The sequence below is a fragment of the Aptenodytes patagonicus genome, chromosome 14, assembly GCF_965638725.1.
Source record: "Aptenodytes patagonicus chromosome 14, bAptPat1.pri.cur, whole genome shotgun sequence".
Lineage (NCBI taxonomy): Eukaryota > Metazoa > Chordata > Aves > Sphenisciformes > Spheniscidae > Aptenodytes > Aptenodytes patagonicus.
This window is the reverse complement of record NC_134962.1, coordinates 1,487,258-1,507,280: the sequence shown is the minus strand read 5'-3', so window position 1 is coordinate 1,507,280 and position 20,023 is coordinate 1,487,258. Positions and strand designations below refer to the sequence as shown.

General features: G+C 64.2%; 2 protein-coding genes across 7 annotated transcripts; one reads left to right on the top strand and one right to left on the bottom strand.

Annotated features, from left to right (window-relative positions):
* Window positions 1-1,333: 1,333 nt before the first annotated feature.
* On the top strand, window positions 1,334-3,992 carry SDCBP2 (syndecan binding protein 2). 2 transcript variants are annotated; one of them, XM_076352284.1, is made up of 8 exons: window positions 1,334-1,444; window positions 1,572-1,647; window positions 1,907-2,010; window positions 2,203-2,364; window positions 2,685-2,860; window positions 2,926-3,097; window positions 3,254-3,345; window positions 3,453-3,992. In XM_076352284.1, the coding sequence occupies exons 1-8, from the start codon at window positions 1,391-1,393 to the stop codon at window positions 3,505-3,507; spliced, it is 891 nt and encodes a 296-aa protein (XP_076208399.1). In that variant the 5' UTR covers window positions 1,334-1,390; the 3' UTR covers window positions 3,508-3,992. The 2 variants fall into 2 exon arrangements, with proteins under 2 accessions (XP_076208399.1, XP_076208400.1); XM_076352285.1 differs by lacking the exon at window positions 1,572-1,647 and having other exon boundaries at window positions 1,381-1,444.
* Window positions 3,993-5,698: 1,706 nt separating this feature from the next.
* Window positions 5,699-18,295, bottom strand: SNPH (syntaphilin). Of its 5 annotated transcripts, none has more exons than XM_076352270.1 (6): window positions 18,276-18,291; window positions 18,068-18,130; window positions 10,197-10,274; window positions 9,219-9,419; window positions 7,543-7,692; window positions 5,699-6,842 (listed from the first exon to the last, which is right to left on the bottom strand). In XM_076352270.1, the coding sequence occupies exons 3-6, from the start codon at window positions 10,238-10,240 to the stop codon at window positions 5,720-5,722; spliced, it is 1,518 nt and encodes a 505-aa protein (XP_076208385.1). In that variant the 5' UTR covers window positions 10,241-10,274; window positions 18,068-18,130; window positions 18,276-18,291; the 3' UTR covers window positions 5,699-5,719. The 5 variants fall into 5 exon arrangements, with proteins under 5 accessions (XP_076208385.1, XP_076208383.1, XP_076208380.1 ...); XM_076352268.1 differs by lacking the exon at window positions 18,276-18,291 and adding an exon at window positions 17,355-17,418 and having other exon boundaries at window positions 18,068-18,085; XM_076352265.1 differs by lacking the exon at window positions 18,068-18,130 and having other exon boundaries at window positions 18,276-18,295.
* Window positions 18,296-20,023: the final 1,728 nt, after the last annotated feature.

The window sequence follows — 20,023 nt, the reverse complement described above, 5'->3', positions numbered from 1 at the left end:
GGCCCGTGGCATCTCCGGTGCTGGCAGCGGGATGTTGCAGGTGGGTGCTGGAAGGCTGGATCCCAGGGTGATGCGGCGATGTCCCATGGCAGTGGGACGCCCGGGTCCACCCCGTGCCCTGACTCAGGCGAGCTCCGTGCTCGCTCAATTTTTCCACCTGTGGCGCGGGACTCCCACGGGGCTGTCACGCCTGGCCCGTGCCCCGGGGCCACCGGTGATGGCTGGAAGGGTGTGGGACATGGTGTCCCGGTCACGGCTGCGTCAGCCCCACGCGCCCGGGCAGCAAGGTGTGAGCAGAAGCTGGACACCCACGCAGGGCTGCTCACGGTGGGGCCCCCCGCTTCACCCCCCTGGCAGTGCCCTTGGTCCCCAAACTGGGGCACCGAGCCGTGGTGGCCTGGGCTGGGGCATAAGGGCTGTGGTGGGGCCAAGCTGTGTGCCGGTGGTGGCACCCAGGGGTGGCAATGCAGTGGGAGGGGAAGCCACGATGGTGGCTAGCAGGGGAGCACAGCCCCATCCCTGCTCCCCCAGGATGCCCGAACCCACAGAAAGTCCTCCCAATCCCTGTCCCCATCCCCATCCCTGCGGTGCCAGGGCCCTGTGCGGCTTTGGCTTCACCTTCCTCTTCCTCACCTGTGCCCTACCTGGCGGGGGTGGCAGTCAGCTGAGGCTGTCTGGCCCCTCCCTGGGCCGGGCACAGCTATAAAAGCCCAGGGTCGGTCAGAGGACGGCACGCAGGAGCCGGGAGCTATTGGCAGGTGAGTCCGAGGGAGCTGGGGCTGGGGTCTGGGGGTCTCGCCCATCCAGGGATGCTGCTGCCGGGCAGGGGGATGCTGCAGTCCCCGGGCTGCGGGCCAGATCCTGCCCGGTTTCCACGGGGCTCGGAGCTGGGTCTGGATTTGGCCGCTGCACTCTGGGGTTTGGGCGATGAGTTTCAGGGCACACGGCGCCAGGGAGCTGGGCTGGACGGCACGGCTTCGCCATGGGCACAGCGCGGGGTGCATTGGGGGATGGAGGGGACTGGTGGGCATTTAAAGGCAAGCGAGGAGCAGTCGGGGGGGCTGTTCCCGTGGGACGTCCCACTCCCATGTCTGGGCGATGCTGGAATGGCCCCGGCGGGCGGGCGGGCGCCAGGACTGGGACCTGCCGCCAACCAAGCGATGCCCGGGGTGCCCGTGCCCAGCACACGGCCGCCCGTGTACCAGCTGCCGGGAAGTGGCGGAGGCGGTGGCTCCGGTGACACGGCCCTGAGTCACACTGGAGGCCACGGGTGACATCCCGTCTCCGGCACACGGAGCCAGGCATGCGGGCTGGGAGGGATGCTCGGGGAGAAGCACCCCGGCCCTGAATTGGCCCATCCCCGTCCCCAGGCACGGCCACGGCAGCAGCGATGGCAACGCTCTACCCCTCCCTGGAGGACATGAAGGGCCACCAGATCTTGCAAGTCAGTGTCAGCGCAGCGGCGTTATGGGGGGGGTGAGCAGACCCCAATGGGTCCCTGTGGGGTCCTGCCCTTGGAGGGTCCCCAGAGCTGGGGGGCACAGCCTCGAGCAAACCCTGTCTCTTGGCAGGCGCAGGCAGCTGCCGGGGTGAGGACCCCTGCCACGACGGTGGTCACGGAGAAGCCGAAGCTCGTCTCGGGCACTGGTAACATGGGTTGCAATCAGCTCTCCCTGTCGAGGGGCTGTCTGGGGACAGGGGAACGATGCTCACCGTGGGAGGGGTCTTAGCTGCTCAGTGCATGGGTAGGGGATGGGATTTGGGGGTTTCTTTCCCCTGGCCCATCCCCTGCCACGTCCTTTGTGCCGGTTGCTGGCCCATGGTCCCAGGGGGCTCCCGGGGGTGAAGGCAATGGCTGTGGGGTGGAGACCCCACGAGCTGAGGCCACCCTCGGTGTGTCCCGCAGCGCCGCCCGTGCTGTACCCCAACCTGGCCGAGCTGGAGAACTACATGGGGCTCGCTCTCTCCAGCGAAGAGATCCAGAAGAACCTGCTCCCGGAAGGCAGCACTGTAAGTGTCTGGGCTGGTGGTTCTTGCCTGCCCTGCGCAGGGCTCCCCCCCGTGCCACAGCATCACTGCTGAGGGGGGGGTCCCTCTGGGGCCGCATCCTGCCCAGGGAAGGGATGCAGCATCCCTCCGAGGGCTGATATGCACAGGGCCCCGTGCCCCCGCTGGCCCCGCTGACCCCCAGCTCCATCACAGGCACTGACCCCCACCGGGCCCCCCCCGGGCCAGCTGGTCACCCCCCTGAGCTGGAACAACACGGGACTGCGCCGGGCAGAGATCAAGCCGGGCGTGCGGGAGATCCACCTCTGCAAGGACGAGCGGGGCAAGACAGGGCTGCAGCTGAAAAACGTCGACCAGGTGAGGGGGCTGGGCTGGCACGGGGCTGTGCACGGCATGGCACGGTGTGGCATGGCACAGCACAGCGTGGTGCAGCATGGCATGGCATGGTGCAGCATGGCATGGCATAAGCATGACAGTACAGCGCAGCATGACATGGCACAGTGCATCATGGCACGGCAACGTGTGGCATTAAATGGGCAAAGCATGCCACGGTGCAGCACAGCAGGATGCAGCATGCTATGGCATGGCACGGTGCAGCACGGCATGGTGCGGCGTGGCACAGCGTGGCATGGTACGGCTGCTCAGTCCCCGTGCCATCTCTCCCCTGATGTCCCCAGGGCATCTTCGTGCAGCTGGTGAAGGCCAACTCGCCAGCGGCACTGGTGGGGCTGCGCTTCGGTGACCAGATCCTGCAGATCGACGGCAAGAACTGCACAGGCTGGAGCAGCGACAAGGCGCAGCGGGTGCTGAAGAAGGCGTCCCCAGAGAAAATCATCATGGTGGTGCGGGACAGGTAAGCGGGCAGGTGGGCAGGTGATGCCGGCGGCGGTGCCGGCGCTGACCGCGCTCTCCCCGCAGGCCTTTCCAGCGCACCGTCACTGTGCACAAGGACAGCAGCGGCCACGTCGGCATCGTGGTCAAGAAGGGGAAAATTGTGTCGCTGGCCAAGGACAGCTCTGCTGCCCGCAACGGCCTCCTCACCCACCACTACATCTGCGAGGTGAACGGCCAGAACGTCATCGGCATGAAGGTAGGGGCTGTGCACAATCGGTGGTGCAAAACGCACCCAGGGGTGCCCAGGATCCGGCTGGGGGGGTGGGGAGCGGGGGCCAGAGCCGGAAGGGGCCGCCGTGGGATGGTGGGCAGAGCCGGGCACCCCATGGGACCCACATGTTCTCTCCCGCAGGATAAGCAGCTCACGGAGGTGCTGGCAGGGGCCGGGAACGTGATCACACTGACCATCATCCCCACCGTGATCTACGAGCACATGGTCAAACGGTGAGACCACGGGGCCGCGGTGCCCACCCCCACCCCGCCGTGGCCCCACGGTGCCCCCCGAGGGGGCCCCCGGGCTCCCCCCGCTGAGCGCCTGTCCCTTTGCCCAGGCTCTCGGCGGGGCTGGTGAAGTCGGCCATGGACCACTCTGTCCCTGACCTCTGACGCGATCGCTGCCATCCCGGGGGGCCGACGCCGGCGTGGGTAGCCCCCGTGGCCAAGTCTGCACGTGCTCCTGGAAGCTTGGAGGGGCCACTGGAGGTACTCCCGCAGCATCCCCAGAAGAAGCTGTTTCAGCACAAAACCCCTCATCCCTAGAGAGGCTGGTGGCTGCAGGGTGGCGCGGGGGGACCGCCAGTCTGTGATGTCCCCCGTGTCCCCCCGGCCCTCTCCTCCCTCTCGTCAGCAGGGACGGGGCACGTGCCTCCCCCTGTCCTGGGGTCCCCGTGTCCCTGCTTGGGCCAGCCCCCCTCGGGGCAGACGCCAAAGGCCGGCTCCAGCCAAAGCAGACACAGACCCAGCGACGTTTATTACATCCACCACAGACAGCGAGTACAGGACAGGGGAAACAAGAAAAGGGGGGGGGGTTTACAGCTTTTTCAGTTCTGTATTTAAAAAATATATTATATAGATTTGTCTTTCAAATATAATCATTACATTTATTTCTTGGCAAAGCTTTGGATAGTCTAACAGACGTGTACACAGATCCACAAATACATTGCACGAGAGGCGTATATCCTAGCTCCGCTTACATCGGCCGCCCCGGCTGCCTTGCCACCGTTTCTCCCCATATACTTCACCCGGCACCCGGTGCTGTGCCAGCGGCTGCCGCCGCCACCGCCGCCCCCCAGCGTGGCCAGAGCCGCCGCCCCGCGCCCCAGCCGCCGGAGGGGGGATGCGGGGAAGCACGGGGGATGCAAGACGCGGCGGGTGTCTGCACGGGGACCAGTGGATGCCGGTGCGTGGAGCATCGCCGGCTCCCAGGTCGTCCAGCTGGCAGCACCCACGGGCGGCGGAGCCGGGGGGGGGGGAACATCATTAGTTCAAGTCACGAAGAAGCCACAGACATTCGTGGGGCGGGAGCGCCGTGCGCCCAGGGGAGCCCCAAGTCTCACGCCCCGCCAGCCCCCGCTGAGCAATCCTTGCTGTCTTTGCTTTTCAAAAAAAACCAAAAGGCATTTTTCCAGGGGCCACCAGCAAAGCGGGGATTTGGCTGAGCCGGGGCAGGCAAAGGCGCTCAGCTGTGCCTGCGTGGCTCTGCCGGCACGGCCCTGCCCGCACCCCTCGCTGCCTCCTGGCAAAGGCATCCCCAAGCTCCAGCACAGGGCAGGATGGCCGGCATCGCCAGCATCGCTGCTGCTGAAACCACAAGAGCCCCCAGTCCCACTCCGCGGCGGCCAGTGCCAGGGCTGGGGGTTTCCCCCTCCCCGGTGCGGCACTGCCTCGGTCCCTCCAACAACAGGGCTTCAGTCTGTACCAAAAAAAAAAAAAAAAAAAAAAAAAAAAGTGAATATAGTGCAAAGCAAAGGGAGGGAGGGAGGGACCGAGGCTTCCCCCGGCGCCGCTCGGCCTCGCTCGGTGAGGTCGGAGCCACAGCCCGGTTCCGTCCCGGGCGGGGAGGCATCTCCCAAGCAATGGGCGGCTTGAAGAGGGGCCGAGCCGGGCCCGGCCAGGGCACCGTCCCGCCCGAGGGAGGAGGACAGACACCGAAGTGGGCTGGGGCGAAGGTTCCCCACAGGCTCCCACCGCCTCCGGAACCAGTCCAGAGCCAGTCGCTGTGCCCAGGTGGGTTCCCGCCGTCCTCCTGCCCGCAGCCAGACTTTGCTGTTGTGGTGCAACCTGCACCTGGAGCAAGAAACGCACCCGGGGGGGGGTGTGGGGGTGTGTGTGTGTGTGTCTTGCTGCGGCCCCCCCCCAGCTCTCCCCGCTGCCGGGTGGCTCCTCACCATTGCCCGCCCGCGGCAGGGCTGGCTGCGGGGCAGGGCAAGGACAACCAAAAAGCAAGTGCAATAAAGGGACAGCCCACCCGGGGGGGGTGCAGCCCCCCACAGCTGGAGGCACTGCTGCGGTGGCCAGTCAGGGCGTCCATCAGGCAGGGGGTCACAGCGTGATGCTCGGTGCCACATCCCGCATCGCCGCTTGGCACCTCTCTTCCAGCAACGGTCCTTTCCCTCCTCCAGGATAAAGGAGCTGGGGGGGGGGACACAGCACGTCCCCATGCACCCATGGACCCCCCTTGCCCCTTCCCACCCCCCAGGGCTGCATAATGAGCTGGAGCCGACGAAGGACCCCGGGAGAGCGGGGACACGCCGGGGCTTTACAATCAGCGGTCGGGTCCATGGGGGTGGGTGGGGGGCGTCGGGGCCGGGGGGGGAGGTCAGGGCTGGGCGCTGCCCCCGGGGCTGGCGACGGGGTGACAGCCCATCCTGCGGATGGAGTGGAGGGCCACGGTGCAGCAGCCCCGCAGCAGCGAGCTGATGTTGTAGATGGGCTGGCCCTGCCGGCGCTGCGAGCGGCACAGCCAGGCCACCGTGGGCACCGCCGGCACCACCACCGCCAGCAGATCCACGATGAAGTGGCGGCTCCAGTAGCTCTTGGAGGGGGCAGCCTCGCAGCCGGTCGCCTCCGTCGTCTCCTCCTCCACTGTGCAGGCGATGGCCACGGAGGGGCTGGCGCTGGGGGGCTGCCGCACTGCCGGGTTGCAGGGGGCACCCGCCTCGGCCCCGGCACCCGCCGTCACGGCATCGGGCTCGGCCACCAGCAGGTCCGTGGCCCCGGTGGGGTTGGAGAGCTCGGGGCCAGGCATCATGTCTTCCATTTCGGAGACCCAGGCCGAGGTGGGGCTGCCTAAGCTGCAAGCCTGGGACTTCATCACCTTCTCCAGGATGGTGTCCAGGTCGGGCTGGCAGGGCACGAAGTCCGTCTGGATGGCCCGCTCCTGCATGCAGCTGGCCTGCACCCCGGCCTCCACGCTGCCCCGCAGCCCCAGCAGCTTCTCGTAGGTGGAGCTGGGGGGCAGGCGGGTGCCCCCCCCCTCTAGCGGGTCCGTATGGCTGGGAGCCTCCTCCGCTCCCGCGAAGCCGCTGTCGGCCCCCTCGTCCAGCGAGATGGTCTGCGAGCCCCCCACGTTGCGGTCCCCGGCCCCCTGGTCGCTCAGCTTGGTGTAGGTGGAGCTGCGGGTGAGGGAGCGGGCTGGGGACCCCCCGGCCGACTCGCCGGCACCCTCCTCCTTCAGCGCCCCGTTCTGCGCCACCTCCATGCTGTGCAGCAGCGTCTCCAGCTTCTTGTTCTGGATGTTGATGTCCACGAAATACTTCTGGAGCCCCTTGTCCTTCTCCAGCAGGTTGTTCTTCACCGTGTCAATGACCTGCTTCAGCTGCTTGATCTCCTTGCGGGCCTCCTTCAGCGCCAGCTGGGCCTCCACGCGGTGGCACTCCTCCTCGATCCAGTCCTCCTGCATCCGCGACAGCTGCGTCTTCAGGTCCTCGATCTCAGCATCCCTGCGAGAGACGGGGAGGACACCGCCGCGGCGCTGAGGGGGCTGCGGGGCCAGCCCTGTCCTCACATGCCCGGCACTGAGTTGGAGCCAGATCACCCAGTAACACCCACGGCTGGGACCCAGGGATGGATCCAGCAGCTCGGGGACCCTCAGGAGGGATGCTTGGGGACCCTCAGGAGCAATGCTCGGGGACCCTCGAGAGTGATGCTCGGCCCCTTCCCGGAGGGGCTGCAGAGCCCAGGCCTCCCAAGGGCTGCGTGGGGACGGGCAGGGGCCCCGGGCTGGCGCGTGGCAGCTGGCACGCCGGTGAGGATGTGCCTAAGCCCAAGAGGAGCAGATGGGGATTAGCCACTCTGACGCTGAAATTCAGAAAAAGCGTGGCAGAGACTTAACCAGGGGCGCAGGGGAGCGCACAGCCACTGCAGGTGGGACGTACAGGCTCTGCGTCCCCCGAATCCGCAGCTCCCCAGCTGGACGGGCAGCAACGCCAGATGCCCATGTGCCTGCAATGCTGCTGCAAAGCCGTGAACCTGGTGCCTGGGCATGAGCCCGAAGGCAAGACACGGCACTGGGAACCGAGAACCCCCAGAAGGACCAGTCCCATACAGGAGCTGCCACCGCAGGCAGTGGTGGCTGGTGCCGGGACCCTTCCTGGCGGCTCCCGTGCCGGGGTGGTCTGCTCCCGCTGCCCCCACGCTCACCTGTCCTGCAGCCGCTCCTGCGTGTCCTTCAGGCGAGCTTTCAGGTGCCTGATGCAGACTTCCTTCTGCTGCAGGGGCGTCAGGTACTGCTCCGGCGTCGGCGGCTTTATCCCATGGTTGTCACTGCAGAGGTTGTACTTGGCCGAGCGTCTGCGGGGACATGGCTGTCACCCACCCGCCGGTGCTGGCACTGGCATGGGCTCGGCGGAGGGACTGCAAGGGAGACGCCTCCTCTCGGGGTGCAGGGGGGTGCAGCCCCGTAGTGCACCCCAAAGGAGTGCCACGGGCAGGAGGGACAGGGTGGGTGTCTCAGGGTGCCGTGCTGCCGGCGGGAGGGCAGGTGCAGCTCCCGAACCCGCTGGCACAGCCCACAGCTTCACCAGGGCAGCGGGTGCATGAGCAGAGCCGGGAGCAGGCGGGCGCCGAGGTCTCCGCGTGCCCAGAGCGAGCTTTCCGGGGGAATGGCAGATGCGGATGGAGACCCCGGCATGGGATCAGCCCTGTCAGAGATGGAGTCGGAAGATGTGTAATGGGAGGGATCAGGCTGGAGCAGGTCTGGAGCTGGCGGCCGTCCTGCCCATGGAGAGCAAGCTGGAGCATCCGGCATCTGCTCCGGGCTGGGACAGTGGCACGTCCGGACCCTCCTCGTGCCGCCACCGGGGCGGATGAGGTGACATCTCTGGCCCAAAGCCCAGGGCAGCATGGAGAGCAGGGGCTGACCAGGGACAGGGCTGCATGTCTGGGCTGGGAGGCACGCAGAGAGCATTGCACAGCACGAGATGCTCCTGCACTGCAGCAGGGTGGACCAAAACCCCTGTGCATCCCAGCAGGGCGGTGGGTACTCTCTGTGCATGGCAGCAGGGCAGCCCAAAACCCCCATGCATGGTGGCAGGCAGCCCAGCAGCACCAGCAGCCTCCGGCCAGAGACATAAGCATCGCGTTAGGAGCAGCCAGGCAGGACCGTGATCTTGCAACGCCCTGCGGCAGCAGGACGGCCACCGCTCCCTGCTGCGGTGTGCGCGGGCTCTGTTCCCAGGTTACCCTCAGGCCCCTCATATCCTCCCAGATTTGATGCCACTTCTGGGAGCTGGGAGGTGACTGGGGACAGGCAGGACGAACCCAGCATGGATGGCCCAAAATGCAGACGCACGCTGCTGTGGGGCTGGGGCCGGTGCCCCATCCCGCAGCTCGGTGCCCGGCTGGGTTTATGCCCCGAGCACACTGGGAGCTCCCCACTGAGAAGCCAGGCTGCCACCCGCTCTCGCCAGACCTCCGCCGGGCAGCACGAGGGAATAGAAATGCAGCTCTTGTCCGGTCCCGAAGGACCCAGGGTGCTCCTTGGGGTGCAGGAGCGGAGGGAGGGACGCGTGCAGTGTGCAAGCCACAGCCACGGCAGGACAGGAGGGAAGGGGACAGGGCAGCGGGCTGGCAGGTGGAGGGATGAGGAGGGAGAAGACATGACAATGGCGGCGGAGAGGTTTGGAGGAAGATGGTGGGGGTCTTTGCGAGACACACCAGCGGCTCCGCCAGCTCCGGCTCCCCCAGCCGTCAAGCGCACAGCCTCACTCCACCAGCCCCTGCGCTCCTGTCACCGCCGGGCACCGGCAGCACGGGTGCTGCTCCCCCCTGCCCGGGGGCACCCGGCAACTGCCCTGGGGCCACAGGTGATGGGTTACCTTGGGGTGGGGCTGCTGTCGCTGCCCTTGCAGGAGCCAGAATTGCTGCTGCTGCTCAGCGAGGAGGTGCCGTAGGTGTCCCTCCCAGGGGGCGAGGGGCGCCTGGAGGCAGGGAGAAGAGGCTGTGTCTCAGGCCGAGTGGCTGAGGGCGCTGAAGACTTAAAGAAGGAGGCAAAGCCACTCCGTCCATAAACCCCGCGACTGCCAACCACCACACCGAGAACACACAAGACAAAAGGACAAAACAAACAGCAGGGATCAAAATGGCACAGACACGGTGACGGGTGCAAAGGCAGGACTGGGGGGGGGCTGCCCACCCGTTCCCCCCCCGGCGTGGCATCCCCCGGATGCCAGCATGGCATCCCTCCACCCCGAGGACCAGGAGCCCCTTGGGTGCCCCCTGGGAACGTGGCCCTGGCAGAGCTCGAGCCACCCCGCTGCCCGGTCAGCACCTACACATGACAGATCTGCCTTTGCTCTCTGCCCATGCTGCCGGTGGCAGCCAGTTCCTAAATAACAGCAGCCCAGGTCATGGAGACATTTGGAGGGGAATAAATGCTTTTTTTCTTTCTTTTTTCCCTCTTGCTCTTTATCACTGCAGCTCAAGGAGATGCTTTTCAAGGGCTAACACACCTACCAGCTTCACCGCCCCAACCCCAGCGCCCCTGTGCGGCCGCCCGGGGCCGGGGCCCTCCACCACTGCCTGCCTTTGCCTGGACGGACAGAGGGGTTGGTCCCGGCTGCGGCAGAGATGGACAGAGAGGGACAGGGGGTGCAGCGCTCAGGGGGCTGCATGCACGGACGGGGAAGTGCTGTGCGGCGGGCAGCGACATGCAACGCCCTGAAAGCCGGGCTGGGGGTTTGTGCTGCAAAGTGGCAGCTCGTGGCGTAGGTGGGGATCGTTCCCTCCCTGCTGCCAGCTGGGAGAAGTGCCGGGCGGGCACCGGTGCCCGGGCCCAGGGGCCGAAGCATATTCACCTTCGCGATCCGGTAGACGAGCGTCTGCTCCCCGGCAGAGACATTGCCGCGGTGCTGCGGGTCCTGGGCGCGGGGGAACTGCGGGTTAGATGCAACAGAGAGAGGAGGTGAAGGCAGGGAAACGGCCCCGGTGAGATGGGAGCCGTGCAAAGTGCTGGTGCAGGGGTGAGCCCCTGCACCGGGGCATCAGTTTAGACCCTGGGGCCAGCTGTATGGGGACAGATGTGGACTGCATCCCCTGCACATCTGGGGTCCACTCCCTGCCTGCCCCCCACGGGGGGGAACAGGGGGAACACCGGGATGCTGCATGCCCAGGGTCCTGCCCCGACAGGGCACGCTGCGGGTGCAGGATGAGGGCTTTCTCCATTTGTAAGGCCCACGCTTGTGCTGTTCATCTTCCTTCCCAGTGGGCAGTTTCCTACAACACGCTCTTGCTCCATCCCCTTGGCCTAAAGCCCCTTTCCCACCAGTCTCCAGGCTCGGGACAAGCTTTCCCATGACCCCAGGTCCCCGTCCCCGTCCCCACTGGGGAAGGCAGGTCTGCCGCAGGGATGCAGGGCGCCTGCAGTAGTGGCATTACTCGGGGCAGAGATGGGACGAGGGCTCTGACACCCAGCCCCAGACCTCGCCGAGTTTCTGCCCGGGCAGGCGGCTGTCCCCGCAGCGGGCTGGGCACCTGCTTTTCCTTAATTAAGTCAGAATCACCCATTCACCAGTGAAATCAGGTAAGGAAGCACAGATCCCTGCATGATGCGGCAGCAGCAGCTAATCCCTCGGGAAACACAGAGCCTGTTTTCCTGTAAATAAATAGGCCAGATCCAGAGGTTCGTAACAACCGGTGGGAGCTGCTCGAGGAGGCAGCACCTCGGGCACACGCAGGGATGTGAACTGCTGCAGTGGAGGGGAGCCACGGAAAGCATCCGCTCAGCACGTCCATCCCGCCGAGCGTCCCATGGCACCGCTGTGATGCCCCACTGCGCTCACAGGCTGCCGGGGACGGCTGGGCTGGGGGCACCGGGTGCTCCCCCCTCCATCCCCAAGCCCATTCACGATGCCGGTATTTGTCCCAGATTTTGGCAGCTCCAGCCCAGAGCAACACGAGTGATGGGACCGGCCAGCTGATAATCGATGGGTGATTTGAAACGCTAAGTGCTGCTCGGCCACGGTCCAGGGGAGCGCGAGGAGCAGGACAAGAGGCAGGAGAGGAGGAGGGAGCACGGCCAGCTCACCCCGATGCAGCCTTTTGCATTTGCCACCCCCGGGCTGTTTTTCCAGGCTACCTCCTGCCTAATGCCCAAAGCCCACAACGGCCAGCCCAGGCCTCTCCTCTGCCGAGGATTCGCCGCTCCCTGATCCCCAAACTGAAGAGCCCAGAGAGCTGGAGCAGAGTAATCCAGTGATGTGTAGCCGCGGTGAGCCCCCAGCCCCGGCAGGCATGGTGCCCCACGCCAGGGGGGTGCCAGCATCCCCGGGATAAAGCGACTGGGATCTGGGGGTCCTGCTGCTCCCCTCTGGGACAGATTTGCCAGGGGAGGACCTGGGCAGAGGGAGGCAGCGCTCTGCCCTGCCGGATAACTGCTCCCGAGTCGACAGCATGCGCGGCGGCTGCGGGCTTTGCTAATGCAGCAGCGTGAATCAGCATCCAGCGCGAGAGCCGAGCGCGGCCCCGGCACTGGTGGGAGCATCCTCCAGCAGTGCCATGTGGGGCTGCGGCACAGCCCAGGCTCCGGCTGCGGGGCCCCGCAGAGTTGGGCAGGGGGGCCAGCCCGTCCCTAGCTTTTCCTGCCGCAGGGTGCTCCCCGAGCAGCTCTCAGGCAGGGCTTTTGGGAGATTTGCGGCCACGGGGATTAACTCCTCGCCCTCTCGCAGCCCCAAGCCCCGTGCCCCGGCCCGCGGCAGCCCAGTGGTACCCGGCATCACCGTGGCCTCCTGCTTTTCCCTGTTCACAGCAGTTACCCACATGCAAAGCCGCACTGCTCAGGGGTCCCTCTGCTCTCCCCGGCAGCGCTGGGGGGTTAATGCAGCACCAGGCAAGTACCAGCACCGCAGACGGCATGTGTGTGTCCAGCACACGGGCTGGTACCGTGCCGGGGGCTCCTGCGAGCACCCCACGCTGCACCCCAGGCGCCTGCCCCAGCATTCGCAGCCGGGAACGGCTCTGTGGGGAAGCCTGGATTCAGCCTTGTGCCTGGCGAGCTCAGTTCCTCCTCCTCCTCCTCCCACTGCTGCAGACTCGGCTGGTGCCCACGCCGAGGCTGGATGCCTCTCGTGGCGCCAGCAGGTTTAAGGGGTGAGAAACTCGGAGCAGCCCCGTGCTGCTGCCACAGGGAGCCCGGCCGAGGTCTACCAGTGGGCACCGAAATCCCGTGGAGGGGTGGAGCACCATCCTGCACCCTGCCTGGGCCCCTGTCTCACGAACATGATGGGCTGTGCATCCCCTCCCGGCCGGGTACCGGCTCTGCCTCGCCAGGCTGCCCCAGGGCGGCTTGAACAAGCAAGCTTGAATTTAATCACTGGTAATAAATTGTCACTGCCTTTATTCCCAGAGAATCAATGGGCCATTTCAGTCTCCCCAAAAGCCTCACCGTGCCCACGGGCTGCCAAGGACAGGCAGGATGGGCAGACTTAGCACCAAAGCTGAAAACACCCTCCCACATGGTACGTGGCTACTTTGCGTCTAAAGGCAGAGGGAATTATTTGCACTCAGAATTACCACTATCGCATGGACCGGGCTGGGCAGCTGCACTGCGAAGGGAGCCTCGCCATGAAAGCAAGAGGAAATTCAAGACTATCTTATCACATTTGAAATGCAAGAAAGGGAGAAGCAGTGAAGACCTCTGCTTTTCCGGTGATTTGCAGAGGGGTCCGCTCCCGCAGAGGGGATGCCCCTGCCCTCCCGTGGGACCCGCGCCAGCCCGGCCCCCACCTCCCTGCAACGCCTGGCCCTTCTGGTGGTTCCGTCTCGCTGCCGCGGCTGCTCATTGATTAGGCATCAAGAAAAACACACCGAGAGGAAATGAAAAGCGTTCAAAGATGAATAACCGCCTCCCCGAGCACACTGCACGCTCTCCAGCAAGGAAGACGATGGCAGCCGCGAGGGCCAGGAAAGACAGGGGAGTAACCAAGAGCAGGTTACTAAAATCTAAAAGCCGTCTAATAGATGGGGCAGAAGTCACAGCAAAGCTGCAAGGGCAAGCAGAAGAGAAGAAATCTCATAAAAACATGGGGGTGGAAAGCGACCCAAGCCGGGGCAGAGGGCGGGCAGGCTCATTGCTCCATGTCAGAAGCATCAGGGACGGGGCCAGCAGAGCTGCCCACGGCCGGCCCCGCGCGGGGAAGGCAGCTCCTGCTCAGCACGGGGACAAAAACCCCAAAAATGAACATCGGGAGCCTCGGCAGCGGGAGAGGAAACCCGCGGGCCTGGAGGACGACGTGCCACTGCCAGCGACTCCCGGCCTGCAAATCCCAAGTCATGCAAAGGGTGGATGAGACAAAGCCAGGTCTCGTGTGCCAGCTGAGAGACGGGGTGGGGAAGGGATCTCCTCCACCTTATTTTCATCTTTGTAGAACGAGGAATATGGGGAACGTCTTGCAGGACAGAGAAGAAACGCGGGAGAATCCCTTCCTTGTGGGTTGATCCTTACGGAGCTGATGAAAACAGCTTGTGCCCCAGGAGAGGGGACACGGCCGCAGCACAGGCTCCGGAGAGACCCTGAGCAGCAATAACCCGGCATCAGAAACAGGCGCTGAGCCCAGCGACACAAACTGCAAATGCTGATCCCCACAGCCAAAGAGTTCATCTCCGCACCCTCACCCCAGCGAGACGCGCAGTCCCCGGCTCCATAGCGCAGCCCAGGCTTGCAATTATACAGAGATTTTTAACAGCCACCACCAGTGCGAGTGCACAGGCACCGGCAGCGAGGTTAGGGTGATTCAGGGAGTGCCGGCTCGTCCCTGTGCTGGGGGGACCAGCAGGCCCCTGCTCAGCGCAGCACCTCTGCGGCCGCTCTCGCTCCCCGGGGATGCAGGGTCCGACACTCCAACTTACACCAGATCCAGAGATCATGCTGCAAACCAGCTATACGTGTTTCAGCATCTTGCAAACCACCCCAAAATGCAGCTCGGGGGACGGGCAGGATGAACGCTGCCCGTTGCAAGGTCTAACGCTCTCTCCTGGAGCCACCGACAGCAAAACTCCCTGCGAATCTCCCGGCCCATAGTGGAACAAAAAGGCAGCTCTTTTAAAAACAACAGCGCAAAATAGCGCTTATTCCGTGCAACAGAATTAGCCTGGGGAATTCACGCTAAATAAAAGCAATGGTCCTTGATAAGAAAACAGCCGGAGTTAACAGCACGAAAAGCTGATACCCCACGCAGGGTGGGATGGAGTACAACCGGGCACAAGAGCCTCTCTCCTCCGGGATTGGAGACCCACCTCACCAGCACATTGTGCCGTAACTGCTCCCCGAGCCCTTTCCGTGCCCGCTGCGGTCAGCGGCGCTCAGCCTCAGGCAGGGCTCAGGCAGCCACCGCTCCCCACGCCCGCACCAGTAACGGTGTCAGGCACCCCCAGGCACGTGTCCCGTCGCCGCCAGCACAGGTTGCTCAGCCTCGGCATGTCCCCCGGGGCTGAGAGCCCCCCAGGCTGCCACCACCCCGGGTGGCTTATACCATGGGGCTCCGGGTGCTCCCAAGCTGCATCCCCCGGTGGGTCCCCAGCTCCCGCCGGCCGCAGAGGGGATCTGGGGCACTGCCGGCCCACAGATCACACCATGATGGCGATGCAAAGCCAGACGGGTGGCAGAGCGGTGGCAGAGCGGTGACAGTACCAGTAGAGCACCCTGAGGCTCAGCCCAGCGCCCCAGGGGAGGATTTCCCCAAGAATTGCAGCTCAGCCATCATTTTGGGATTGCTGCCCCACAGAGATGCCTCTTTGGCTTGAATGCCGCCGCTTCCCCACGCCATGCTGGATCCCCGGGCCGTGCCAGCGATGGACAGACGGGGCTGGGCTCCTCCTAGAAGCTTCCTGCATGGGAAAAGGGGCCACGGGCCATCGGCTCGGTGAAGCCTCTGATGAGTCCTCAGCCCGTTCCTCCGGAGGTTTTGCCACCACAGGCTCTCGCTTCCGAGGCGTCTCTCTTTGCTCGACTTCTGCAGGGTTCAGAAGGAACCGGCTGCTGTGCTGGCCCGAGCTGCCCCACCAGCTCATCCCATCTCCGCAGGGAACATGCAGAGGAGGTGCAAGAGCAGGCGGGCTCGTTTGTCAGCCCCAGCCGCCCGGGCCCAGAAGCCGCTACTTTTCCCAAAATTTCTCGCTCACTGCTTCTTTTGCCAGGGTTCCCATCACCCTGCCCGCTGCTGGATTCCCTTGTTTTACTTGACGCATCCTGTGTTAGGAGCATTTTGTAACGGTGGCACCAAGCCCAAGCGTCTAAGAGCAGCTTTACTGATTCTGCAGAAACCTTGGGAGAAGAACCGTGCCCGGCACATGCTGGCGGGCGCCTTCCCTACGGGTCCCTCCCCATATTTTCAGCCTTCCAGTGCTAACAAGATTAAAAGCAGAGCGCAACGGGGGGAGGGAAATCACAGCTTCATTTTTCCGGTGAACAAAAAGGGCTCCCGAGGAGACCTCCCTGCCTTTCTGACACGGGCTCTGCTTTTCCTTCACGCTAAAAATAAGCAAAGCGCTGAACACGGCAAACAACCAGCAACCTGATTTGGGACAGAGCGCTGCGTCCCCGAAACAGCGGCAATGCCAGGATCAGTTTCTGTTTGGAAAAGGACTGGGATGCAGTTGGGTGGTGGTGGGAAGGAGCAGCAGCCGGGGCCGAGGCCGGCAGAAGTCCGGCAAAGGAGGGGGGTCAGCGCCGCGGGCGCCGCAGGTACCATCTGAGCTGCCGGAGGCAAACACCGGCTGCTTGGTGCACAGCGGTGATCATGTCTGCGCTCCTCCTTCTGCCACGGGGGATTTGTTTGGGAGACAGGGGCTGCTTTGCTCCTGCTCTGGAGTTTCCAAGGGAGCAGCGATTATCTCCAGGGGCTGGGAAACTCTGCTCCCTGCTCCGGCAGAGACGGGCTCATCCCAAAGCAAGCAGAGCTTCACCTGGGTCCCGGACAGAGGGAGATGCTCCAGTTCACGCCAGAGCAGAGCGCTCGGGGCAAGAGCAGGCACAAAACGCACAGGATGTTTATGCAACACCACCAGAAAAATCAATTTTGCTAAGAGTTGTCGTATCACATAATGAAACACAGGAGCATCTCCTTTTATTCTCTTGTTTGTTATAAAATGCTGAGTTGACACCCAGAGATTACAGGAAAATAGAGACCATTCGAAAAGATTGGGTTATGCAGCTCATCACTTTTCCAGCTGACCTGGCTGCAGCGCCAAACGGGGAGGTGGCAATTCCTGGCCCTCATTAGCTAAAAATAAGGTGCCTGACCAGAGGGAACAGGCTGGTCTCTTGCTGGGGCCTCTGAAGGCAACGGGAAAAGGGAAAGAGCTCTGTGACAAATGCTGTAGCAGCAGCTATTGCCATGAGAGTAGGAGCAGGATACCTGGGATGCAGACCCTACGGTCGTACCAAGGCTGGGAAGGTTGGCAGGTTGGGGATGCACGTAATATCACACCGCACGGCCCATCCTGTGCGGGTGCTCTGCTGGGGAGCCGAGCTGAGGACCGGTAAGCAGAAGGAAGAGCCCGCTCCTTTGGGATACGAAAGCAAAAACATGGAAGACAAATCCAGCTTCCAGCGCAACAGCTGCTCCTCCCCTCCGCACCCCCGTGCGGTCCCGGCGCGGCGGAAGCAGGTTTCCCCTAACCATCATCCACCTTGAACGAGGGCTGGGAAAGACAATGGTCACGGAGGATTAGCCCTGGGTCTCCGCACCGCTGGAATGGCCTACTTTAACAACATGCCAAATCTCCCGTCTCAGCCCGCTGCAATGCTGCCAAGGTGCGAGCACAGGCATTGCCCCCTCCTGACCCCCCCCCCCCCCAGCCAGGGACCTCTGCAGCCCTGGAAATCAGGATTTGTACCTCCTGGCACAAGGCCACGGCACAAGGCACCCATTGCCTAGGGAGGGTGGGAACGCCAGTATTTTATAAGCACAACAAATGCACAGCAGTGGGTCTCTGTGCGACAAGCAGGCAGCACTGACCTTGCTGGGAGGAGAGAAAAAAGAGCACCCGGCTCATCAATCAGCTCGTGTATTTTCTGTATCCCTTCGGAGACGGAGCATTAAGCCATTAAATAATAAAATCTCGATTGCACAGACGCTCCGGCTCCTGCAACGCCCCATGGTGCCAGGAGACACGTTTGGATGCTGTATGAGCAGATGTGGGTCTGGTGCATGCAGGGAGGGTCTGGTGCATGCAGGGAGGGTCCGGTGCATGCAGGGAGGGTCCAGCGAGTGCGCTGCAGGTCTGGCGAGTGTGATGTGTGTCCGACGCGCGCTGTGTGGGTCTAATGCACGCACTATGGGTCCGGCGCTTGTGCTGCAGGACCGGTGTGCGTGATGTGGGTCTGGGTGCACGCGATATGGGGTCTGGCGGGTGTGACAGGGGTCTGGGTGCACGCCGTGGGGGTCTGGTGCATGCAATGCAGGTCCGGTGCATGCGTTGCGGGTCTGGTGGGCGTGACGTGTGTCCGGTGCATGCCGCGGGGGTCCGGCGCATGCAATGCGGGTGTGCTGCGGGCCCGATGCGTGACACACACGCACCCCACCCCACCCCCGCCCCTCGATGCGAAGCGGCGCTGGCAGCCCCTTGCTGCGCCCCCCCCCCCCCGAGTCTGCAGCCAGAAAGGGATGAGTCACGGCGGCCGCGGGGCCCCGCCGCCCCCCGCCCGCGGCCCGCCCCGCGCCCCGCTCACCTGCGCGGGGCCCCGCCGATGTCCGGGGCGGCAGCGCCGGCGGGGGGGGGGGGGCTCAGCGACCTGGCGGGGAAGGGAGAGAGCGGGCGGTGAGCGGCGGCTGCGCGGAGCGGAGGGCGGTGCGGTGCGGTGCGCGGTGCGGTGCGCGGTGCGGTGCCCTGCGCTCTCCCCCCCCCCCCCGCCCCGCGCCCTCCCCCGTCTCCATCACCTGCGCCGGCCTCCATGGGTGCGGCGGGGCGGCCGGGGAGCGCGGCGGCGGAGGGATGGAGGGATGGAGGGAGGGAGGGATGGAGGGAGGGAGGGATGAGCCTTGCAGCTGCGTAATTTGCCTCCCTCCCCTGCGCTCTTAAAGCGACGGCGGCGCGGGTGCCCCCCCCCCGCCGGGTTTCCCCCCGTTTCTATGGCAACTCCCGTCTGCCGGGGCGCAGCGCCCCCAGAAAAAGCCGGTTTTAAGGTCCCTCCCCGGCGGCGGAGCCCCGCCGGCCGGGTGCTGCCCGCGCCTGGGGCCGGCGGCGGCGGGTCGCGCTCGGCTCCTCTCCCCGCGTAACCCCGGAGGAGGAGGAGGAGGAGGAGGAGGAGGAGGAGGACGAGGACGAGGACGAGGAAGGGGGAGCCGGGGCAGCCCCGCGCTGCGGCCACCCGGCCCTTGGAGTCCTCCCAGCGTCGTAATTTTTATCTACTTAGTCCAATTTTGAGGACATCCCTGCGCCTAATTAATGGCGCACTTTCGTAAAGTGAAATAAATAAACAAACGAGCATCTCTGCCTCATTTAAATACCTATGGGTCAGTCCGGCGGCAGCGAGACCACCAGCTCCGGCGCTGGCACTGAAGAGCGGCAAGCATCAGCAAAACTGACCTGCTGCACAGGGCTCGCACTGGGAGCGGGTTCTCTCGGTGCCCTCCCCGCTCGCTTGATGGGGAATCATGCTGGTAGTCGCTGGCACGGCGTGTCTAATCTCTCAAGCACAGTCTGGTCACTCATGGTACTACCTACACATTTCCTTCTGTAGCTATCGAGCTTAACCTTTCTGAATTATTTAATGAGCAAACATCCAGGGCGAGGCTGCTCGGCGCTTGCTGGGACCCACCGAGCGACTTACTGCGGCCCACATGGCGAGCAGCGGGGCTTTGGCTCCGTCTCTGGCCTGGTGACCACGGCCGAGAGCACCCGAGTTCGGCTGCAGACACCCCCCCAGAGACTGGGAGAACGGCGGGATGCACATATACATACACCGATGTTACATATATACACGCGTAACATCCTACGTGTATGCACGCACGTATAGACTTACGGAGGGAAACCGTTCACGCGTCAGCAAGGTCGGAGCAGAACCTACTCCTGGTTTGGGTCTGGACCCGAGTCCAACAGCTGAGCACGGCTGGTCGAGGTTAAAACCCAGGCCCCCACCTCACGCCCTGCCCAGGGACGCAGAGCTCGCTGCTCAGCAAGGCGCTGCGCTTCCCCGGCCGCTGCAGGTGCCCTTTGTAACTCCCCCGTGGTTACGTGGGAGTTCTGACAAACCTGCTTGGTAAATACGTGCGAGTCTTTCTTCCAGGACCGTTTCCTGCAAGATTTGTACCTCATTTATTCCGAAACACAGACTGTTTTCAGTGTGTATATATATCCTGCCTCTCATTTACCCCTGCCTGCCTCCTGCTCGCCTCCAGCCTCCTTTTGTTTCCCTCTTTCCTGGTGAATCCAATGCACAGCCTCTCTCCTTGAAAGGAAAATTAATGAGTTATCGCATCTGCTGCCACTGGAGCTGCTCTTACCATGTGGCGGTGGCAGACGTGGCGCAGGCAGCAGCTCCGGTGCGAGATGCAGAGTCATTTCGGATGGCTTTTGGGGGAGAAAAATGGTTTCTCCTTCCCTCCCCAGCCTGCAGTGCTCAGTTTCCCGGGATGAGCGGCACGGCGCTCTGACCCACAGAGCAGGGGGGCTCACCGGGAGAGGC